This window comes from Protopterus annectens, chromosome 12.part0 (assembly GCF_019279795.1).
Source record: "Protopterus annectens isolate FY-2018-M chromosome 12.part0, PAN1.0, whole genome shotgun sequence".
NCBI lineage: Eukaryota > Metazoa > Chordata > Ceratodontiformes > Protopteridae > Protopterus > Protopterus annectens.
The window spans coordinates 559,453,702-559,474,435 of NC_056746.1; the positions used below are offsets into that span (position 1 = coordinate 559,453,702).

The 20,734-nt window shown below is 41.5% G+C and overlaps 1 protein-coding gene across 1 annotated transcript in view; it reads right to left on the minus strand.

Moving 5' to 3' along the window:
* Window positions 1-20,734, minus strand: part of LOC122816707 (transformation/transcription domain associated protein) — a gene marked incomplete in the record, with an annotated part of 2,794,447 nt that overhangs the window by 1,616,753 nt on the left and 1,156,960 nt on the right. The window contains 1 exon segment of the mRNA XM_044089697.1: window positions 17,293-17,361. Coding sequence (XP_043945632.1) covers window positions 17,293-17,361 — 69 coding nt within the window.

Consider the following 20,734-nt stretch of genomic DNA (forward strand, 5'->3'; position numbering starts at 1 on the left):
TTAACTTTTTCTGACATCGGTAAGGAGCAAGAAAAAAGTTTCCCCAACGGGGTACTTAGCTTTAGTGGAGATTTCGGTTCTGAAACTTGAACTCGAATATTTCAGTAGTTGGCCAACCGGCACTTGCGAAATGCTTCTGCTTCGTGCACCGCGCATCCAGAAAGACTAAAGAAAATGGAGTCAGCTGCATGTTTTATACCCCTGACGACCTGACATCATGGAAGAGAAGACAGAAACCAACGCAGGACCCAAGACTTTGGAATTCAGGCTGACTGAGGGCAACCTGCCAGCATATTACCCAAATGTAATGACTGCAACAGCGAAACACGACGAACATCTGGGGCTTTGTTGATACGGTTCTGAAAAAGGTCACAAGGATTTCCACGTTTTGCATTGTCAAAACAGATCCTGCATACTGTAGGGTCCAGGAGGGCCCACAGAAAGTTGACACTGTGGCTAAGCTTCAAGTCTGACTTCTTATGGTTCAGATTAAAGCCTGGCCTGGTCAGGCACTGAAGTATAATTAAAGCCTAACATATCTGCCTGCCGGGTTATTCATACATGAAATACAAGTCCTAAAAAACTACCACAGGAATGTAAAAAGTACAGTTTTGTACCTACCATAAATGTAGATGTTCAAGTGTATACCCTGCTGCAGTCATTACACTTGGGGTTATCCTGCTGTCAGGCGGTCCCGCAGTCGGCACGAATTCCAAATTCTTGGTCGGGCATCGGTTGCTGTCGCTTCTTCCCTGACGTCACAGCGCCAAGGGTATATCAGAGGCATCCGACGCCATTTTCTTCAGTTTTTCTTGCCCCAGATATATATATATATATATATATATATATATATATATATATACACACACACACACACACACACACATATAGCTATATGGAAAAAATAAAACAAAACCCTTAGGCACATGCAAATACACCACAGAGGTAGAATAGAATAGAGTGGTAGAGATAAATTCAGCTAGTTTAGAGGGGATGGAGGGAGGGCAACCTGGACTGCAGCAAGGTATACACTCGAACATCTAAATTTATGGTAGGTACAAAACTGTACTATGTTCATCGTGTTACCCTGCTGCAGTCATTACACTTGGGTAGAATCCCAAAGCTAAGGATGGGCGGTGGAGTCAAACAGGGTTAGATCAGGCTAGAAGGCCCTGCAAAACTGCAGTGACGAAGCCAGCTCTAGTCTTAGAGTAAAGTGGTAAGTGGTAATGTTTGGTGAAGGTGTGTACTGAACTCCAAGTTGCAGCTTCCAGAATATCCTTGGTTGGCACCCCCCCTGAGGAAGGCTGTAGATGTAGCTGCTGCCCTGGTAGAGTGGGGCCTTATGGTAGCAGGAACTGGTTTTCCATGGTGGGTGTAGCAAAAACGTATGCAATGTCCTATCCATTTGGAAATGGTTTGTTTTGAGATAGCCTTTCCTTGTGATGCTGTAGCATAGGATACAAAAAGCTTGTCAGATTTTCTGAAAACCTTTGTTTTATCCAAGTAGTAACGTAGCTGCCTGTGGATGTCCAAGGAATGCAGGAGTCTTTCTCCTTTGTTCTGTGGATTTGGAAAGAAGGTGGGTAAATGGATGGTCTGATTTAGAGCCACACTGGATACCACCTTAGGCATAAAGGAGGGGTTAAGTTCGTAGAGAAACTCTGTCTTGATGAAAAATGAGGAAAGGCTTTACCGCCATTAGTGCCTGAACTTCTGAAACTCTTCTAGCTGAAGTGATTGCTAGCAGCAGGGCAGTCTTCCATGATATAAACTTTAAGTCAGCTGAGAAAGCTGGCTCAAAAGGAGGTAGTTTTTCCAGAACAAAGTTGAGGTCCCAAGTAGGTGTTGGTGCTCTCCTGGGAGGCCTAATGTTCTTGGCCCCTCTGAGAAACTGCCTTAAAAGTGGATGTGAAAATAAGGGAGGATCCGTGTTGTAGTGAGCAGAAATGGCTAAGGCGGGGATTTTAATAGATGAAAAAGAAAGCTCTTTGTGTAACATCTCAGTTAGATATTGCAGAATCTGAGGAATGTCAGGTTGAAGGGTATTTTGGCCTTTATCTTGGTTCCAGGCGCAAAACCTTTTCCATTTGTCTGAGTAGACTTTCCTGGTGCTGGGTTTCCTGGCCTCCAGAATAACTTCCATAACAGCTTGTGAGAGAGGAGCTGGCTGGTTGCTTAGGTGATTTGCCATGCAGCCAAGTTTAAGGTTTTGAGTTGGCTGTAGAATCTGATTGTCTTGCTGTGTGAGCAGGTGGGTAATTTGTGGTAGAATCCATGGTGGGCCCTGGGCCATATTCCTTAATAGTGGGTACCAGTGCTGGCGTGGCCAGTCTGGAGCAATGAGTATCATTCGGGGTCTCTCCATCCTGACTTTCAGTAGCACCTTTGTGAGAAGGGGTAGTGGAGGAAAGGCATATACTGTTAGCATTTTCCAACTGAAAGAGAGTGCGTCCACTTTCCAAGCTTGATGGTGAAAAGTCCTTGTGCAAAACTTTGTTAGCTGATAGTTTTGAGGGCTGGCAAACAGGTCTATGTCTGGGAGCCCCCATGTTTGAGTTATCATTGCGAATACTTGTGGATCCAGTTTCCACTCGTGAGGATCCATGATGTTTCTGCTTAGGTCGTATGCCAATGTGTTCTTTTTTCCTGGCAGGAATTGAGCTTGTAATTGAACTTGGTAAGCCAGTGCTGTGTTCCACAAGGTCATTGCTTGCCTGCATAGAGGGTAGGAGTATGTACCCCCTTGTTTGTTTATGTACCACATTACTGTGGTGTTGTCTGTCCTTATGATAAGCTGTCCTGGATGCAAGAGGTCCTTGAAGGCTGTCAGAGCATTTTGTACAGCTAACATTTCTTTTTGATTAATGTGCAGATTCCTTTGATCTGCTGTCCATAAGCCTTGAACGCACCGTCCTGCCATGTGTGCCCCCCAGGCATAGTCCTATGCATCTGTTGTCATAGTTTGCCTGGCTGGGGGTAGGGTGAAAGGCTGACCCTTGTTTAGGTGACAAGCCTGTGACCACCATAGAAACTCCTGTTGAAGGCAGGGAATGAGATTTATCATTGTTTCCAAGCTGTGGCTGTGTTGAGTCCATACGCTTTTTAGGTACCATTGTAATTTCCTCATATGCAGTTTTGCAGATGGTATTAGTAGTATGCAAGAAGCCATGAAGCCCAAGGCCTGCAGAATTTTTCTTGCAGGGAGTTGGGTCTTTGTTGCCATTGTTCTGAAGTATTGAGTTAATTGTAGTTGTTTGTCTGGCGTCAGATAAGCCATCTGGGCCGTTGTATTCAAGCTGTCACCCAGGAATGTCATAATTTGTGAGGGCACTAGTTTTGATTTCTTTTTGTTTACTGTGTACCCTAGGCAACTTAGAAGATGTCCTACAAAGGCCAGGTGTTGTAAGAGAATGTCCTTGCTTTCTGCTTGGATGAGACAGTCATCCAGGTATGGGTATATTTGAATTCCTCTGTCTGCAGTATGCAATTACTGGTGCCAGGCATTTTGTGAAGACCCTGGATGCAGTAGATAAGCCAAAGAGCAGTGCAGAGAATTGGTAATGGGTTGAACCTGCAATGAAACAGAGGTATCTTCTGCAATTTTGTCTGATAGGGACATGCAGGTATGCCTCCTTGAGGTCCAACGTTACTAGCAAAGCTTTCTTGCCCAACATGGGAAGAAGCTGCTGTAGTGTTAGCATCTTGAATTTGGGTACTTGCAAGAAGGTGTTTAAGATTGAAAGGTCCAGAATGGGTCTCCAAGCATTGTCCTTTCTGGGGACTAGAAAGAGCCTTGAGTAAAATCCTTGGCCTTGCTCCTGTGTAGGTACCAGTTGAATGGCTCTCATGTCCATGAGAGCTGTAATTTGTTTTTGTGCCTCTGCCCATTGATTTTGTGGCAGGTTTGGCATTCTTTTTATCCTTGGCAAGGTGTGGAAATGGAATCTGTATCCATGTGAGATAATGTCTAGGACCCATTTGTTCTTTGTGACGATGCGCCAGTTGTCTGCAAAAAGTGCTAATTTCCCTCCCAAGGGAGCTGCCAAGAGGGTTTTGCTTGGCAGTTTGAGGTTTGAGTCATTGTGTTTGCCTTCTAGTGGTTTGGGACCTGTCTTCTCCTCCCTTCTGTGTTGCTGTGCCCCACTGGCGAGGTTTGTAAGGGATTTGTGCTTGTCCGCTGCCCCTTGGGCTCCTGTATTTACCCCTCTGTGGTCTATCAGAAGCTGAAAAGGACCAATTTTTTTTGGCCAATTTCTGCTGAAGCGTGGGGGCTGTACCTGTAAGAAATCTTTGACCGTTTGCATAGATTTTGCCTTATCCTCCATTTTCTTTAAAAGCTCCTCTGCTTTAACCCCAAATAAAACATCCTGCTGCAAGGGTGCATCCAGTAACTTTGCTTTAACATGATCAGGCAGAGATTGTTCCTTTAACCAAGCATGCCTACGTATAACAGACCCAGTAACAGCTGCTCTAGAGGAAGCTTCCAAGGCATCAAAACCACATTGTAAAGTATGTTTGCCCACCTGTTCAGCTGCATGCAGCAGATCTTGCATTTCCTTGAATTCAGACTGTTGAGGGTGTGTGCCCATCTTTTGTTTTATTTGAGACATTAGGAATTGCTGGTATTTAAGCATGTGAAATTGACAATTTAGTGCTCTCATAGCTAGAGAAGTTGAGGTGTAAACCTTCTTCCCCCACCTATCTAGTGCTCTGGAGTCCCTTTCTGAGGGTACAGGATTTCTAGCCATAGAAGCCTTAGCCCCTTTGGGACCCTGGGAGATTGTCTCAGGATCAGCAGCAGGGCTTTTGTAAAGGAATTTGTGAGAGTCAGGCACTCTATAGTATCTATTTGGTTTGAATGGAGCAGGAGGCAGAGAATCTGGATTTAGACTAGATTCTAAGAAGACATCATCCACTATGTCCAAAACTGGGGGGATAGCAAGTGGTCTGTGCTGGGGGAGTAATAGAAACTCTCGGAGCCTTTTCTCTGAGTCAGAGTAGTCCTGACCTTCCCAGTGGAAATGTTCCCTCATGGTGTGTAAGGTTTCCCCAAAGGAGTAGTCTTCAGGGGGAGAAGCTGAGGGAATGGAGTCTTCAGCGTCAGAATCTTCATAAGGGGGAAAGGAGTAATCCTGTTCCTCAGAGGAGCCTGAGGAAACAGACACCTGATCAGAGGAGGCATAATCCTCCTCTTGTCTAGGCCTTTTGTCGGGGGGGGGGGGTGCCTCACTGAAAACTGGAGAACCGGCGACCAGGACAGCCGAGGCCTCGGAGTCTGGCTTGGATCTAGGCTGCCGGTCCTTATTTTGCATTTGGCTGCTCCGACGGCATAGTGTAATTAAATTTTTTACCGAAGTAGTGTCGTGCGAAATCAAAGCGACACTTTATAGTTCGCTTATTGAACCTAGCACAAAACCGACAACCAGTGACATCGTGGTCTGGGCCTAGGCAAGGTATACAAAAAGAATGAAAGTCCTTATGAGGTATTTGCTTCCCACAAGAAATGCAATTGTTAACTTTTTCTGACATCGGACTGAGGCAAGAAAAGGTTCCCCAATGGGGTACTTAGCTTTTGAAGACTTCGGACTGAAACTCTATTCGAAAATCTCAGGTGTCAGCTGACTGGCATTTGCCAACTGCTTCTGCTTCAGGCACCGCGTGCCAAGAAGGACTGAAGAAAATGGCGTTGGATGCCTCTGATATACCCGACACTCTGATGTCAGGGAAGAAGCGACAGCAACCGACACCGGACCAAGACTTTGGAATTCGTGCCGACTGCGGGACCGCCTGACTACAGGATAACCCCAAGTGTAATGACTGCAGCAGGGTAACACGATGAACATCAAGCTTTCTTAAGATGTTCACAGATCAGTAGCCTAAGTAAGTACCTATGACTCTATAAAAGCCTCTCACAATTTCCTGCACAGACTGTGTATGGAGTAGACAGTTGTCCAGATATGCATATGGAAGCCTTTAGCCCTGCAGTGGCCAAGCAGCATGTAGTAAATGCTTTTAGCACAGCAGCTAAATTAAAAGGCAAGGAAGTAAACGTGATACCTATGCCACAAACCTCAAAATTGCCCGTGGCCTTTGAAAAATGGAAAAATACAACCATATATCTTTTAGATCAAGAAGAAACATACATGCCAGTAGGTTCAGCATGGGAAGCAGTAAATGGGTTTCCAGAGGCCATCTTTCCTCGGAACTAATAAGACTCAGAAATTGAAGCTTTCTCCTTTTGTTCTAGCTGAACCCTTTCTATGGTGTCTTGAGATAACAATTCTTCTAAGTTCAGTTTTATGCAATGCTCCTGAGCTCTTGGTACCTTAGGAGCGCCTTTCATTGTGGGTTTGAGAAGAACTGTAGTTTGTAAGTTGCTGGATATGATCTTCAGCACTACTACTGTGAAGTATCTTTTAGCCACTGTTGGTGCCCAGACATGTTTGCTTCCAATTATGGTTACAATTGCTCTGTAGGGATGGAAGAGACTTGCTGACTGTCTTGAAACCCTCTACCCGCTTGCTGCCATTTTCTTTTTTCTGCCTTTGGGTGTTCCCTTGCTTTGCTTTCAGTAGAAAGGACCGACTTTACAAGACTAATTCCTGCTACACTTGGGGAAGGATGCCACAAATACTTGACTGCCCTTTCTTATCCCTTCTTTTTTTTTTAAAGGAGACCCGCATACAAACACTGGATAAATATGTTTTTCAGCATATCTTGAACTTTTTTGCATCACTAATGTCTCTGTATCAAATTAAGTGGTCATTATTTTCTAATTTGTTATACCCAAAATGCCCTGAAAGGGGGCTGCTGTGGGTAGCATGATTTTATTTTAGTCAATGCCTTCACCCTCCTGATGTCATTTTAGAGGGACAGACGTGTGAGGATCATTTATCATTGTTTTCTCTCTCAACAGCTTACAAAAGTACTGCGACTGCATACTTTTGAATGTCAACAACAATCTGTATTTTTAATAACTTTGATTCCTTTATCATTAGTGGCCAATTCTCCCACAGCAATTTAAGGAATGTTTGAACAACAGGCTTAAAAAGGTAGCTGGGTTAATTATTCTTTTCAAAATAACTGTTAAGTGTTGAAGTGTGGGGAATATTACCCCTGTGACTAACAGGTGTTACTTCAGCTGGGATTGTGTTCCATTCACAGCTTTTAATATTGCAAATAGAATTAGAGTCCTTATCTTCATTCCCCAACAACTGCAAAATTAAATACTGACAGAAAAAAAAAAAAAAAAAAAGAGTAAGATGAAACCACTGTCTTTCGTTGTGGCACTCGGGGTTTGATTAAAGGGAGACAGAACTATTACTGAATAGAAAATAAATGTAAGTGTATTTTTTTCCCCTGAAAACTAAGCTTTAAAGCCTTGATGCATTTAAAACTGGGACCAGTTAAAACGAGAAAAAAAGGCAAAGGAAGGTGTTCCACTCTAAGATGATATAAGCATTTACATCATAAAATGGGCAGGACAGTGGGTCGGGGTGGATGAGGATATGGGTGGATAGAGGCAGGGTTGTAAGATATGCAAGGGGGTGTGGTTGTGATCCGGTTTTCAACACACAGAAAGGTGGCAACCCTAAAGAGAAGACATAAAACAAATGGAATTATTATTAAATAATAATTTTTGTGTCATTTGGTCACTTTACACTACCATTTTCCAGCAAAAGATTTTCTTTTAACTTTTCTAACCAAATTCTAAAGTTATTGAAGCCTTTATGTACTGCTTTTTTAGTGCAATTTATGAGTCTCTCTCTCTCTGTATACTGGCAAGTTCTACTTCTGTGTCTTTGACACTTTTTACTGTGAACAATACTGTACTTTGTTTGTCACTCTACCTGTTACTGTGGAGCTTTTCTCCCCGGGCCTCCACTGAAAATGGGCTAGCATGGCGCAGTGGACTTTCCCGGTAAACAAAAGTCAATAAATAAATAAATAAATGAGGCTTTTTCTGTAGGGAAAGGAAAACAAATTTTGGAAAGAAAAACTTGACATTTGTTTGGAGTTCTCCTTTACAGCACACTGTAAGCTCAGGGTCCAAAGAGCAAGTCTCTATCCAGAGAAGCACTTTAACAGGGCTTTGACATCTTTGGACAGGGACTGATTACTCAGCCACGAGTACCTTCCAAAGACAGACTTTGCAGCAGCCCAGGATGATGCAATCTAAAGACTTAAACCTTGCATGTGATATAAATAGGACCTGCTGGACAGAGAGGTATGTATCTCGGAGACTACCCCTTCTCTGGAACAGGCTTTCCATCCATGTGAAAGCACAGTTGTGTACACTTATCATAAATGTAGATGTTAGATTGTATTCACTGTTGCAGTCATCACCTGTGGGTTTATCCCTGCTGTGGTAGCCCTTGGTCGGCCCGAATACCAGAGTCAATGTTTTGTGCGCTGGCTGCTGTCACCTGTAGTCTGACGTCAGGTCGTCAGTACTGTAAAGCAGGGCAGCTGACATTATTACATCAGTTTTTCTTACCCTAACCCGTCACAAGCACAAGAGAAGAGAGAGAAGTGGTCCTGGTGGCAGAGAGCCACCTTGGGAAGCATGTGTTCCCCTATGGGAAGAAGTGAAAAGGGGGATGGAGTGAAGGAAACCAAGAATGCAACAGTGAATACACTCAAACATCTACATTTATGGTAAGTGTACACAACTGTACTACGTTCTTCATGTTTCACTGCTGCCGTGATCTGTGGGAGGATTCCCAAAGCTGAAGTAGAGGGTGGAAGGATAGGTAAAGTCCTAGGTATGGGTCAGGAGGTCCTGCAGAACTGCAGAGGCAAACACTGCCCTAGACTTAGAAAAGAAAGGTAGGTGGTAATGCTTTGTAAAGGTATGGACAGAGGTCTAGGTGGTCGCTTCCAAAATGGCCCTGGTAGGTACTCCTCTGAGGAAGGCAGTGGAAGTGGAGGTTGCCCTAGTAGAGTGGGTATGAATCGACTTAGGGATGGGCTTCCCATGTAGTCTGTAGCAAAAATGGATAGTGTGCGAGATTCATTTGGAAATGGCTTGTTTGGAGATGGGTTTCCCCTCTGCCCCTGGAGCAAAGCTTACCAGAAGCTGGTCAGTTTTTCTGAATGGTTTAGTGCAGTCCAGACAGTATCGGAGTTTTCTATGCACATCTAGTGAGTGTAGAATTCTTTCCCCCTTGTTTTGAGGGTTGGGAAAGAAGGTGGGAAGGTGTATGACCTGTTTAAGTGTCACGTCAGATACCACCTTGGGCATAAAAAAGGGATTAGTTCTTAGGGAGACTCTGCCTGCATGGAAAATTATGAAGGGCTCGACAGACATGACAGCTTGAAGTTCTGAGACCCTTCTGGCTGAGGTGATAGCTAGTAGGAAGACAGTCTTGCAGGAGAGGTACTTCAATTCTGCTAAAGCGGCAGGTTCGAAAGGAGGTAAGGTTAGTTTCTCTAACACATAATTCAGGTCCAGGGAGGAGTAGGAGGTCTTCTGGGAGTCCTGATATTAGAAGCCCCTCTGAGGAATTGCTTAATCAAAGGGTGAGAGAAAAGGGGTGGATCTGAATCATAATGGGCAGAAATGGTCGAGGCATGGATTTTAATAGAGGAGAAGGAGAGTTCACTATTCAGCAACTCTGCCAAGTAATCCAGGATGAGAAGGATGGAAGGTTGGGAGGTACTGCCCCATTTTGATGGTTTCCAGCAGCAGAATCTTTTCCATTTTCCAGCAAAAGATTTTCTTGTGCTGGGCCTTCTGGCCTCTTTGATGATGCCCAGGACCCGTTTTCTTAACAGTGACTTCTTGCTAGTTTTTAGTATACGAGTCATGCTGAAAGTTTGAGAGTCTGTAGGTCTGGGTGCAGTACCTTCCCCTCTCCTTGGTCAGGTGGTCTGACCTTAAGGGAAGCAGCTTTGGGGGCTGTAAGGTCAGACTGCGTAGTAAGGGGTACCAATGCTGTCTGGGCCAATCTGGAGAGATGAGGATGGCCTTTGGTCTCTCCTCTCTTATTTTGATCAGAACCTTGGGAATAAGGGGCAGAGGAGGGTATGTGTACACAAAGAGGGAGCGCTCCAGGGGAAGGTCAAGGCATCCACCCTTCCATGCTCGGAGGTGATACTCCCTGGTACAAAACTTGTGCAGCTGGTGGTTGAGGTGCGAGGCAATGAGGTCCACCTCTGGCATCCCCCACTCCTGGATGATTTGCAGAAAGATTTCTCTGTGGAATCACAAACAACTATGACTATGACAAACAACTATGACACAGATTTCTCTGTGGAGTTGCCATTCATGGAGGTCCAGTAAGTTACTGCTTAGGTGGTCTGCCAGTGTGCTGTTGGTCCCTGATACGTATTGGGCAATCAGGTGTAACCCCATGAAAGTGGCTGTAAGCCACAGACTCATGGCTAACCTGCACAGGGGGTAAGAGTAGGTGCCCCCCTGCTTGTTGATGTACCACATTACTGTGGTGTCTGTTTTTATAAGGTGGACCCCTGGCCTGAGATGGGGTTGGAAGGAAGTTAGAGCATTTTGCACTGCCATCATTTCTTTCTGGTTGATATGCAAGTGAAGTTGCTGGGCATTCCAAAGCCCCTGGGTACACCTGCCTGCTAGGTGAGCGCCCCAAGCTACGTCTGAGGCATTGGTGGTGATGGTCTGGCTGGAAGGGTGGAAGATGAAGGGAAGACATTTGTTCATGGCAAAGGCCTCTGCCCACCAGAGAAATGTGTCCCTTATGCAAGGAATCAGTGGGAGAGAGGTCTCTAGGGAGAGAGTGCTGACGCCAAAGGTTCTTTAAGTACCACTGAACCTTTCTCATGTGCAGCCTGGCGAGAGAGATGAGAAGGATGCAAGATGTTATGTATCCCAGGGCTTGCAGGAACTTCCTCACAGTGAGGTGACTTCTGGAAGCCATCTGGGTGAAGTAGAGAGGCAAGAAGCTCTGTTTTTCTGGGGATAGGAAGGCCATTAGCGTTTCAGTGTCTAGCACAGCTCCCAGGAAAACAATTTTCCTGGTAGGGTTTTGTTTTGATTTTTTTCTCGTTGATGGTGAACCCTGGGGAAGTTAGGAGTTTTTTGACAAAGAGAAAATCCTGGAGCAACGTTTCTTTGCTGTTTGCCTGTATGAGGCAGTTGTCCAGGTAAGGGTAAATCTGTATATTTCTCTGCCTGCAGAATGCTACAGCCGGGGCCAAGCATTTGGTGAATACTCTGGGAGCAGTAGATAAGCCAAAGGGCAGTGCACAGAACTGAAAGTGCTGATAGCCTGCTCTGAAGTACAGGAATTTTCTCGATTCCCGGATGGGGATGTGGAGGTAGCCATCTTTAAGGTCTAGTGCCACACCAGCCAGGCATTTTGTGGGAGCATAGACAGGAGCTGCTGCAAGGTTAGCATTTTGAATCTGGGATCACCAAGGAGGTGTTCAGTTTAGATAGATCCAGAATGGGGTGCCAAGTGCCCTCTTTTCAGGGAACAAGGAATAGTCTGGAGTAAAAACCTTTTCCTGTTTGCTCCGGAGGGACAGGTTCTACTGCACCCTGGGATATTAGTGTTTGTACCTGTTTTAATGCCTCTGTCCACAGGTTTGGGGGGAGGTCTGGGTACCCTCTTGGCACTGGAAGTTCGCTGAAGGTGAATCTGTATCCCTGAGAAATTACTTTTAATACCCATTGGTCCTTAGTTATAGAGGCCCAATTGTCCTTGAAGAGGGTGACCCTTCCTCCTAGTTTTAGATGAGTGAAAGGAGGGCAGAGGGGGGGAGTAATTGTGAGTGTTTACCTTAGAAGCTTGGCTTAGAACTCCTTTCCTTAGAAGCGGAAGTGGTCCATTGTTTGCTTATTTTCTGGCCCTGGGATAGGGGCCTGGATGTCCTGTCCCTGTGGGGCTTACTTTAGCCCTGTCTGCTGGGTGCAGGGAAGGTCCAGTTCTTAGAGGGGAAGTTTCTGCTGAATCTAGGCAGTTGAACTTGAAAGAAATCTTTTACTGTTTGCATAGATTTTGCTTTATCTTCCATCTTTTTATGCACCTCTTCTGCTTTTTCCTCAAACAGGCATTCCTTATCTAGGGGGGCACCAATAAGTTTAGACTTGATATGATCAGGGAGAGGTTGTTCCTTCAGCCATGCATACCTTCTAATAACAGATCCTGTCACTGCTGTCCTGCTAGAGGCTTCTACGGCAACATATCCGCATTGTAATGCGTGCTTGGCCACTTGATAAGCAGAGTGAAGTAATTCTGCCAGCTCTTTTGAGTTGGCAGCGTCAGGAGAGGTAGCAATCTTCTTCTTTATTTGTTCCAAGGTGTGTTGTTGATATTTTAACATATGGAACTGACAAGTGAGTGCTCCGGGCTCCATGGCAAGAAAGGCTGATGTAATGAAGTCGGCTGCCATGCTTTATAGTACTGACGACCTGACGTCAGACAACAGGCGACAGCAGCCAACGCACAAAAACAATGACTCTGGTACTCCTACTGTGAATTGTGGTCTAGCCCAGCAAAATGTTCCAAGCCACTTGTACACCATGCAACATACGCAGCAAGAAAGCACTGAAGATGGCCAGCCATGCTATACATCAACTTTTGTTCCATGTGAGTGGACTCGTTCATGGTAAAGGTGACAACAGTTGGCAAAGGGTAAAAGGTGCTTGGATCAAAGTCTAGTCAGACAAGAAATTCAGCCTAAAAGTGTAGTACCCTGACATAACCAAAACAGTGAATCCCATGAATATCTACTTAGGTGATGTATCAAAGCATTAATCTCTGAGGAAACAAACGTGGACTGCAGTAAAATGCTTCTCTGAAGCAAAGTTCTGATAAAGCATATAGTCAGCCTGCAGTATTAGTAAATATGTGTCACCAGGGAAGTTTCTGAACTACTGTAAAGTGCCGTCTGCGATTACTCTGACCATTCCTAGCACTGATGCTGTCCAAGACATAAAGGTATACACTAATGCCAACATCAAGCTATATATTCTGTAAATACATGCTTTTTGTTATATCCTGAATGATCACATTGTGACATGCTGTAGCTATCAATCTGTTGTCACTAAGCATATTCTCACTTTATCTCTGGCATGTTCCTTTGCAAATTACACAAGTCATTCTACCATTGTAGTACATAGTATCTAACAAGTGTAACCCACTGTTGGCAACTGCAGTTGTCTATGTGGCACAGGTTCATAGCTGAAAATGGTTCATGGGCTGATCGACCAACCCATCTAACAAATAAATAAATAAAACATTCCCCTCATGCTCTGTGTGGTTCTGTCTTTATGGCTCCACCTACAAGGGACTATAAGTGGACTTGTGTGCCTGATCTGGCACATCCATTACCAATGCTTCAGTGTCCTGTGGTGGAGCAATGGACATCCTAGGGTTACAAAGGACATGGTCTAACCACCACTTGAATTCTTCCTGAATGTCTGTTTAGCATATCGTGCAGAAGTTGGTGTAAGGGGGTTGTTGAAGCTGTCACAGGTTCCTAAAGCACCAATGGGTTTTCAAAACACTTAACTTTACCAGGAGGCTCATAAGAACTACAGCAGACATACTGTGCAAATCTTAACATCTTCCTGGCTTTGTGCAGGGCTTTGATACAGTGTTCAAAAAAGGTACTGAGGAGGGTTAACTTTAAATAGTTAGATCCTTATCCCATATATCTATAGTCAAGGTTAAATGCTAGTCTTTTTTTTATTTATTTTTTTTATAAAAATTACTAATCTTCGTAGCAGATGATCAGATGGTAGGCTGGAGGACAGGACAGGGTTATATTATTAGTACTGACACTGAGGGGCAATATCCTAAAAGGGTGGAGCTCATCAGTTCCTCTGTCCTGCTGCTTTGCCCTGGCCTCTTCCACATCCCCCAGAGTCTACGTAATTAGCCCTTTTCTGCTTAAACTGTTTATATTAAAAATAAAAATAATTAACGGGTCATTGTTTGCTTGGAAAACTTCTGCTGTACTTAGAATTTGATGAGTGAAGCAGTTGCTAAACAGTTTGCTATGCTTTTTCTCTTACCCTCCCTCTTTTTTTTTTTTTTAAGACTACTTGGAAAGAGGGTCCAAATGGCAATTGCTTGTCCAAAGGGGACATGAGGAAATGTCTGCTGACATCTTCAAGCAAAGGCTCGATCCCTGACCAGGTTGCCCACAAGATGCAAACACAGCAACACAACCACATTAGAAGGTCATGTTTTTCCACTTTTATCAGCTGCTTGGATCCATAATGAGTTCAGCAATATTTTCTATTTTTCCATTTGTTTAATGTGTCTTTCTGGAACTGCTGCATATCTGTTTGACAGCTTCTGGCCTTAATGCTCAAGGAGGCTGATGAACTTTTTGTCAAACCTACCCAAATAACAGATTTTGTTGTCACTGGGAGAAGTGTTTTCCAAGAGAGACAACAGCAAGGTCGACTACAGGATTTTTTTTTTTTTTTAATAAAAGTACTTTGTTTCATCACCCACCTTGAAGAACATCAGGCTTTTGAGACACTGAAGGCTGTATGTTTGATTCTACAAAGAAGATCTTCACAACATCCTCAAATGCTTGAAAACTGATGGAATGACAATTGGTTTAGGCTCAGCTATCTCTAGTATTGAATAAGACAGTCCCTCAGATCCCCACTTCGTGTTCTCTACTCAGATGGAGGGTTTCACAAAGACAGACATTCTCAGGATGACAACCCAAAGAGACACCCAATTATGTCATAACCAAAGGGAAAATAATCTGAGTGGAAATGCTAATCTTTGGGCCTCCTCCACACAAATGGTCAAGACAGAAAAGGGGTCCAGTGAGGAGTATTTGCTCCTTTTAGTAGGATGTAAGGTATCTGAACTGACAGACTCTACACTATGCACAGCAAGGTATTAGACTTTTCTAGGCCACAATGTAATAGTGATGCACCACTGTTGGCATATGGATGGGCTTCAATTGTTCGAAGTACAGCAGAAATACGGGGGTATACAAGAAGGCATCTGAACAGGGCACTAGCCCTTCAAAGGATGCACTCTCCTGTTCTCACATAGTACACTTATCTATCAGCAATTCTGAGTAATGCTAATTCACCTACAGTATGTCTTAGGGATGTGGGAGGACACCTAACACTAAATGAAACCCACTCTGACATAAGAAGGACATGCAGATTACACACAGAAGGCACCCCAGCTGAAAATAAAAAGGGATAACAAGCACTATGAAGCAACAACTCAAACCCCTGATACACTGCATTCTGCCAATGTACTTGCATTTAAAGCAATTTCAACCCAAGATTCGTCTACTTGTAAATCAGTATTCCGAAATCAAGACATGTACCAGCAGACTCAAAACCCAATTTGCAAACAAAAATCAAATTAGAATGTCCTGAATACATACCTTGCTTTCTTCAATAATGCACTCTATTCTGTTTATTGTAACTAAATTTATTGCATTCAAAGTATTTCACAAAACATTTCTGGCCCATTATTAGCTATGATTTCAGTTTTAAAATATTGCCATATTTTATTTGCCAAACTCAAGTACAAACAGGTGTATCTGGTAGACGTATGATACATGGAGCTTAACCCAAAACAATACCTGTGGCACACCCGATTCATTTAAGTGCTCTTTGCCAGTAAGCTACTTTTAAATTTAATTTATGAAGCACTTGCTAATGCCCATGTTAATTAGCTTCTGAATAAGAATATAATGGAGCAATAACTAATAAGCCTTTTAGCTCTTCAAAGAGCACTTCCACTGTAAGTTACACAGCTTTCCACTGTAAGCTTTCTCTCAAGAGTCTTGATATCTACACATAAAGGTAATGGATATAGGTAAAGATGACTTTCTTCTTAATGAAGCAATGTTGACTGTAGTGCAGTCCATTCATTTCCTAAAGACATTTTTTTCAGAAAGCCCAAAATACAATGTTCCATTATTTTGGCTATATTGTTCAAAAGACTTACTGGTCTATAATTTTCACTCAAGTTTGATTTATCTTTAAAAACAGACAATAAGTGATGATTTAACATTTTGGTAACTTCACCTAATTATAGTGATTTATTAAGCATGGTATGAGGATAGTCCATCAAATTTAGTGAAAATAGCCCAGTCAACAGATGATAAATTAAACACAATAAATAATAAATCGGGATTAATGTTTGGGGTCTTTATTCAAAAAGTAATCAGGATCAGATCTTTTCCTTACTAACAGTAGCAGTAGGCGGCAATATATTTATCAGCAAATGTAAACATGATGCATGTTATATGGTTTTACTTAATCTAAAGAGGTTAGGAAATTCATTTCCCAGAGACGGACTAAAAGGCGCTTATCCTTTTTAAGTCCTGGATTTTAAGGTGTCCATTTTTATAGGCTCATAAGTATTTGAATAAAGATGTTCAACTGTTTCTAACATTACAAGTGACAGTCTCTCAAAATGTTCAAGGCTTATAGTAGAAAATGAACCTTACCATATTCAAATTTCATATTTTTGAATTAAGCAGCACCATTCCTCTATGGGTCCTTTTTTTCAGCTGGGAAAGTCAATGTGTATTTTCATAATTACTTTTACTGGTCTCTTATTTACTACAAACTGTTTGATGAAGTACTATGTTTAAAACAAACTTGGGATATCTCATTTAGGAATTCATCTAAAGTGCAGGTATGTTTCACTTCCTAACGGAATTCAATGAAATCTTATAATTCATAATCTATGCTTTTAGTTTTAATAATGGTGGCTTTTAAATAATGAGGGAAGAACATCTACACGCAATGTTTGTTAAACAGGTGTCTAGATTATTAACACTTCTTGCAGAAAACAATACAATTTTTTTAGGTTTAGAAATTCTAAGGTAGAAGCTGTGTACAAAATAAGGATGACTGCAGTCCCCAATAACATTTTGTTCATCTTGACAAAGGAGAAAGAAAAATATTCCAGCTATAAATCAAAGTCAAACTGTATAGCTTCAGTTGGGTGAAAACAGGCTACGAGGTTTATATTAAGGTAAATTCCTCAGAAGCACTAATTACTGATACCTCCTGGAAAGACAACATACAAAAGATGAACATTTTCCTTTGTGTTAATGAACATAAATTTAACAACTGAAGTAAACATAGCAACTTCATGCATGAAATAAACTGCTTAAATGTATTTGCATGCCGATGTATCAGCTTAACCCTTACAGTAAAATAAATAAATTAAAAACTGAGTTGCAGAATTCTTATTCAGAATTATAGTCCGTGTTTAACATTTAAAAGTAAAACTGTACTGTATTAACAGCTCATTACATCCAGTGTTATTTTTGCTATGATCTACATAAATATTAACTTACACTGCCATCGCTTCGTTGCCCTCCTTTGTGTGTGATAACTACCACTTCCATCCATTTACGCAAGTGTTGCTGTGACAGTGAAAAGCAGAGGAAAAAGCTAGTTAAACTGTGAGCAAATGCAGTGTTTGCATGAAACATTCCAAACTGTTCATACAAATACTATTACTAAAATCTCAGCACAATTTCAAATTGAAGAAAAAACAACTATACTCTTCCTTCACCCAATAATTTATCAAACAGTAAATATGCTTTCCATGCCTGCAGCAGCAGTACAAAGAACAAAATGAGGAGGTACAAGTTAAAATTCTTGGTGCTTTGGTCCAGATCATATGGATTATTTGAGTGGTAAAATTATTCCTCAGACATAGGCTGTTGCAATTTAAGTTGACATCCTCATATTTGCAGGTTTTGGGGTTGGGCAATATGAAATACAGATTGTAACACCTCATCTTTGCATACTTTTTATGGAATAATTGCTCTGTACCAAAAGTGTCTTTAATGTAAGGTAAACAAATTAAACTTTTTGCACCTTTCTGTGTAGTACAAATTGCAAATAGATGGTATTCTTTTAGTAACTTATCTCTGGACAGACTCAGTACTGTTCAACTGTTTCCTACTGAAAATACAAAATGAGTTGCTGTACTCCAGAACTGGTCAGATGTATGTAAAGTAACAAGACTTGATTGATCCATCAACACTTGTACATTTAAACAGTCCTGAAATAGGGTTTCTAATGATGTTTAAGAGTCTGTCGAATGAAAAGGCTGTGGAAATATGCATACCCAGAATTCCTGTATGAGGATATATCTTTAGTTTGATTTTCTAATATTAATGTTTTTTGCTGTTGTTTTTGTTTAATATAACGTTTGCCAAAGTACATTACATGACACCTGACATAGCAAAATTGAAAGCCAATTACTTTTGCTCAATCAGGAAATGACTAAGGTTTTAGTAATATTTAATATGTCTACTTCAGGTGTGCTCCAGCCTGATATTAGAGGTTAAGGTGCAGGATTAAAACTGGTAAACCTGGCTAGGAAACAACTGGACCACAGCAGTATCTGTGTGGAAGAAAGGCCTGGCAATCTACTTTCATAGTATGTCACAAAAATCCTGAAGTCTTCCTATAGAGTGGATAAGAGTCAATTTCAACTCGGGGGGGCATGTACTTTCTTTACTTCAGAGGCGACAATTATTTTACAGTCATCGTCATCCTTGGCATGCCAACAATAGCATAACATAATTGGGCTAGTACAAAGTACCAGGTTGAAAGACCTGGGTTATACCTGATGCTACAGGGAAATATTTAAGAAAAAGTTCCTTGAAATAAAGCACATGAAGTCCTATCAGAGTGTCTGGTAGATGTTACTCCAATTAAGTTAGAACTGTAGTTATACCTCTGTAATAAATGAAGTAGGCATGTGAAAAAAAGGGAAATGCTTTGGCTGGATACATAAATACTATCCCTGTACATAGACTCTGGTCAATTACATGGCTAACGTCATAAAATTTCACCAGGCTGGTAAAAGTGGACTTGCCCACAGTAGGACCATGTTGGAGACGAACGTTAAAAATAGCGAACGCTCTTTTATTGAACTTAAAAAACGTGAAACCTTAAACTGTTGAACAAACAGATCAGCGAATGTTTTCCCTAGGGAAAAAATTTCCTGATTAAAAAAAAAAAAAAAAAAAAAAAAACAATATACAGGCAAACTAAAGTGTGTGTGTGGGGGGGGGGGCTTTGCCCCCCACACCCAGCTTAAATATACCAACTCTGAGATCGCACCACAGTGGAGAAAACAGGAAAGTCCGGAGAACGGCCCATCAATTTTTTTCCCTGGGTAAAAAAAAATCGATGTTCTGTGCCTTAAATATTTTCAGGTTTCACGTTTTAAAGTTTGATAAAAGAGCATTCGCTAATTTAAGCTTTTGCTCTTCTGATAGGAACCCATGTTTTTTAGGATCTAGCAAAAGATTCAGTAAGCATCTCTCATAGCATTTGAAGAACAAAGATATCAAACTATTTGAATGATAATTAGAAATTTCTAACTTGTTAACCCTTTTGGTGAATCGATGTGAACACCTTCTTCCAACAGTCGGGGACAGTAGAACACACTAATACATTAAATGTTTTGTGTAGACTGAGGCATAGTTCCACCTGAGTTCTTTTTACTTATTGCTGGAATATCGGTAGGCTCCATAGAATTAGTCGAACATATCCTTTGTAGAGAGCTGATCAGCAGCCCCTCACATAATGTAGAGCAGACTGCTGGCTCACTGGGTACTAATGAAGATAAAGGGACTGTTTATGAAACTGTATTCACTAACTCTTAAGAGTTACAAGTGCTGGAAATCTCTTATAATTTTGTTACTGAGAAAACTGCTGATATAGCGCCCTTTCTTTGGTGCAAAAATTGGTATTTATAAAAAGTTCTCCTATTTTGCTCATTACTCACCAATTTTGTCTCAAAAAATTAACTTTTCTTATCATAATTTTACCTTTAGTTTTATGGGTTTTTTATATTTTGTTAAACTATTTTGTTCCAGACTGCTGGAACTTTTTATTAAGTAACATTTCTTTTTCCTATAAATTTTATCCAAGTTTGTTTCTCCACCAAAAAAGAAAATTATGTGTTTTAACTTTAGGGTTAACAAAACATGTTACTTCAGAAGAGGTAGTTTTTTGTGAGTTGGTTGATATCCTGCATCAACTTCAGTTTCAACTTTCAGTTCTCTATCATTAACATTTCTAGATGATTTGCATAGTTAATTTTATTAAAGTTGAGCTTTTTCTCCTGGTGAGGTACACCAAGTTCTGAATACTGGTTATTATTGAGCAATGGTCTGAATTACTTAAATGGCTGACCAACATATACATTTGAATCATGGTCACATTATGCTACAGACAATTCCCATCTATTACATAGTAATAAATCAAAAATTGTATTTGCCTGAGTAGATTCCTGTAACACATGTAAGAAGATGAAAAGAGATTTAGTCTAAAAATTCCTGCTCAATGTTCCTATGGGAGGAATAGAGATTATAATTTATTGGAGGATAGCTTAGACTGTCTAACAAAATTATGTTTGAGTGTTACACGTCACGGGGAACAAATATGTTCAGGAAGGGTTTTCTGCAAGTTCACATTATTCTGATATTCTCTCTCATAGATGTATTTACAAAGTCTGGTTTCATGCCGAGTGTAAATTGAAATACTGTTGAGAGGTACAGCCTAAACAGCAACATTCCCCCTCCATTCTCACCTGACCACAGTCAGTCAAGCTTTGGTATAACTGCGGAATACCAGATTTTCAGAATTTCATGCTTCAGTTACAGCTGTAATTTGAATTTATCTTTAAATATGATAATTCTTTACCTTTGTTACAAATAACAAGGTTGTTACTGTAATGCCGTAGTAAATCCACAGTTTCTTGATGTATTA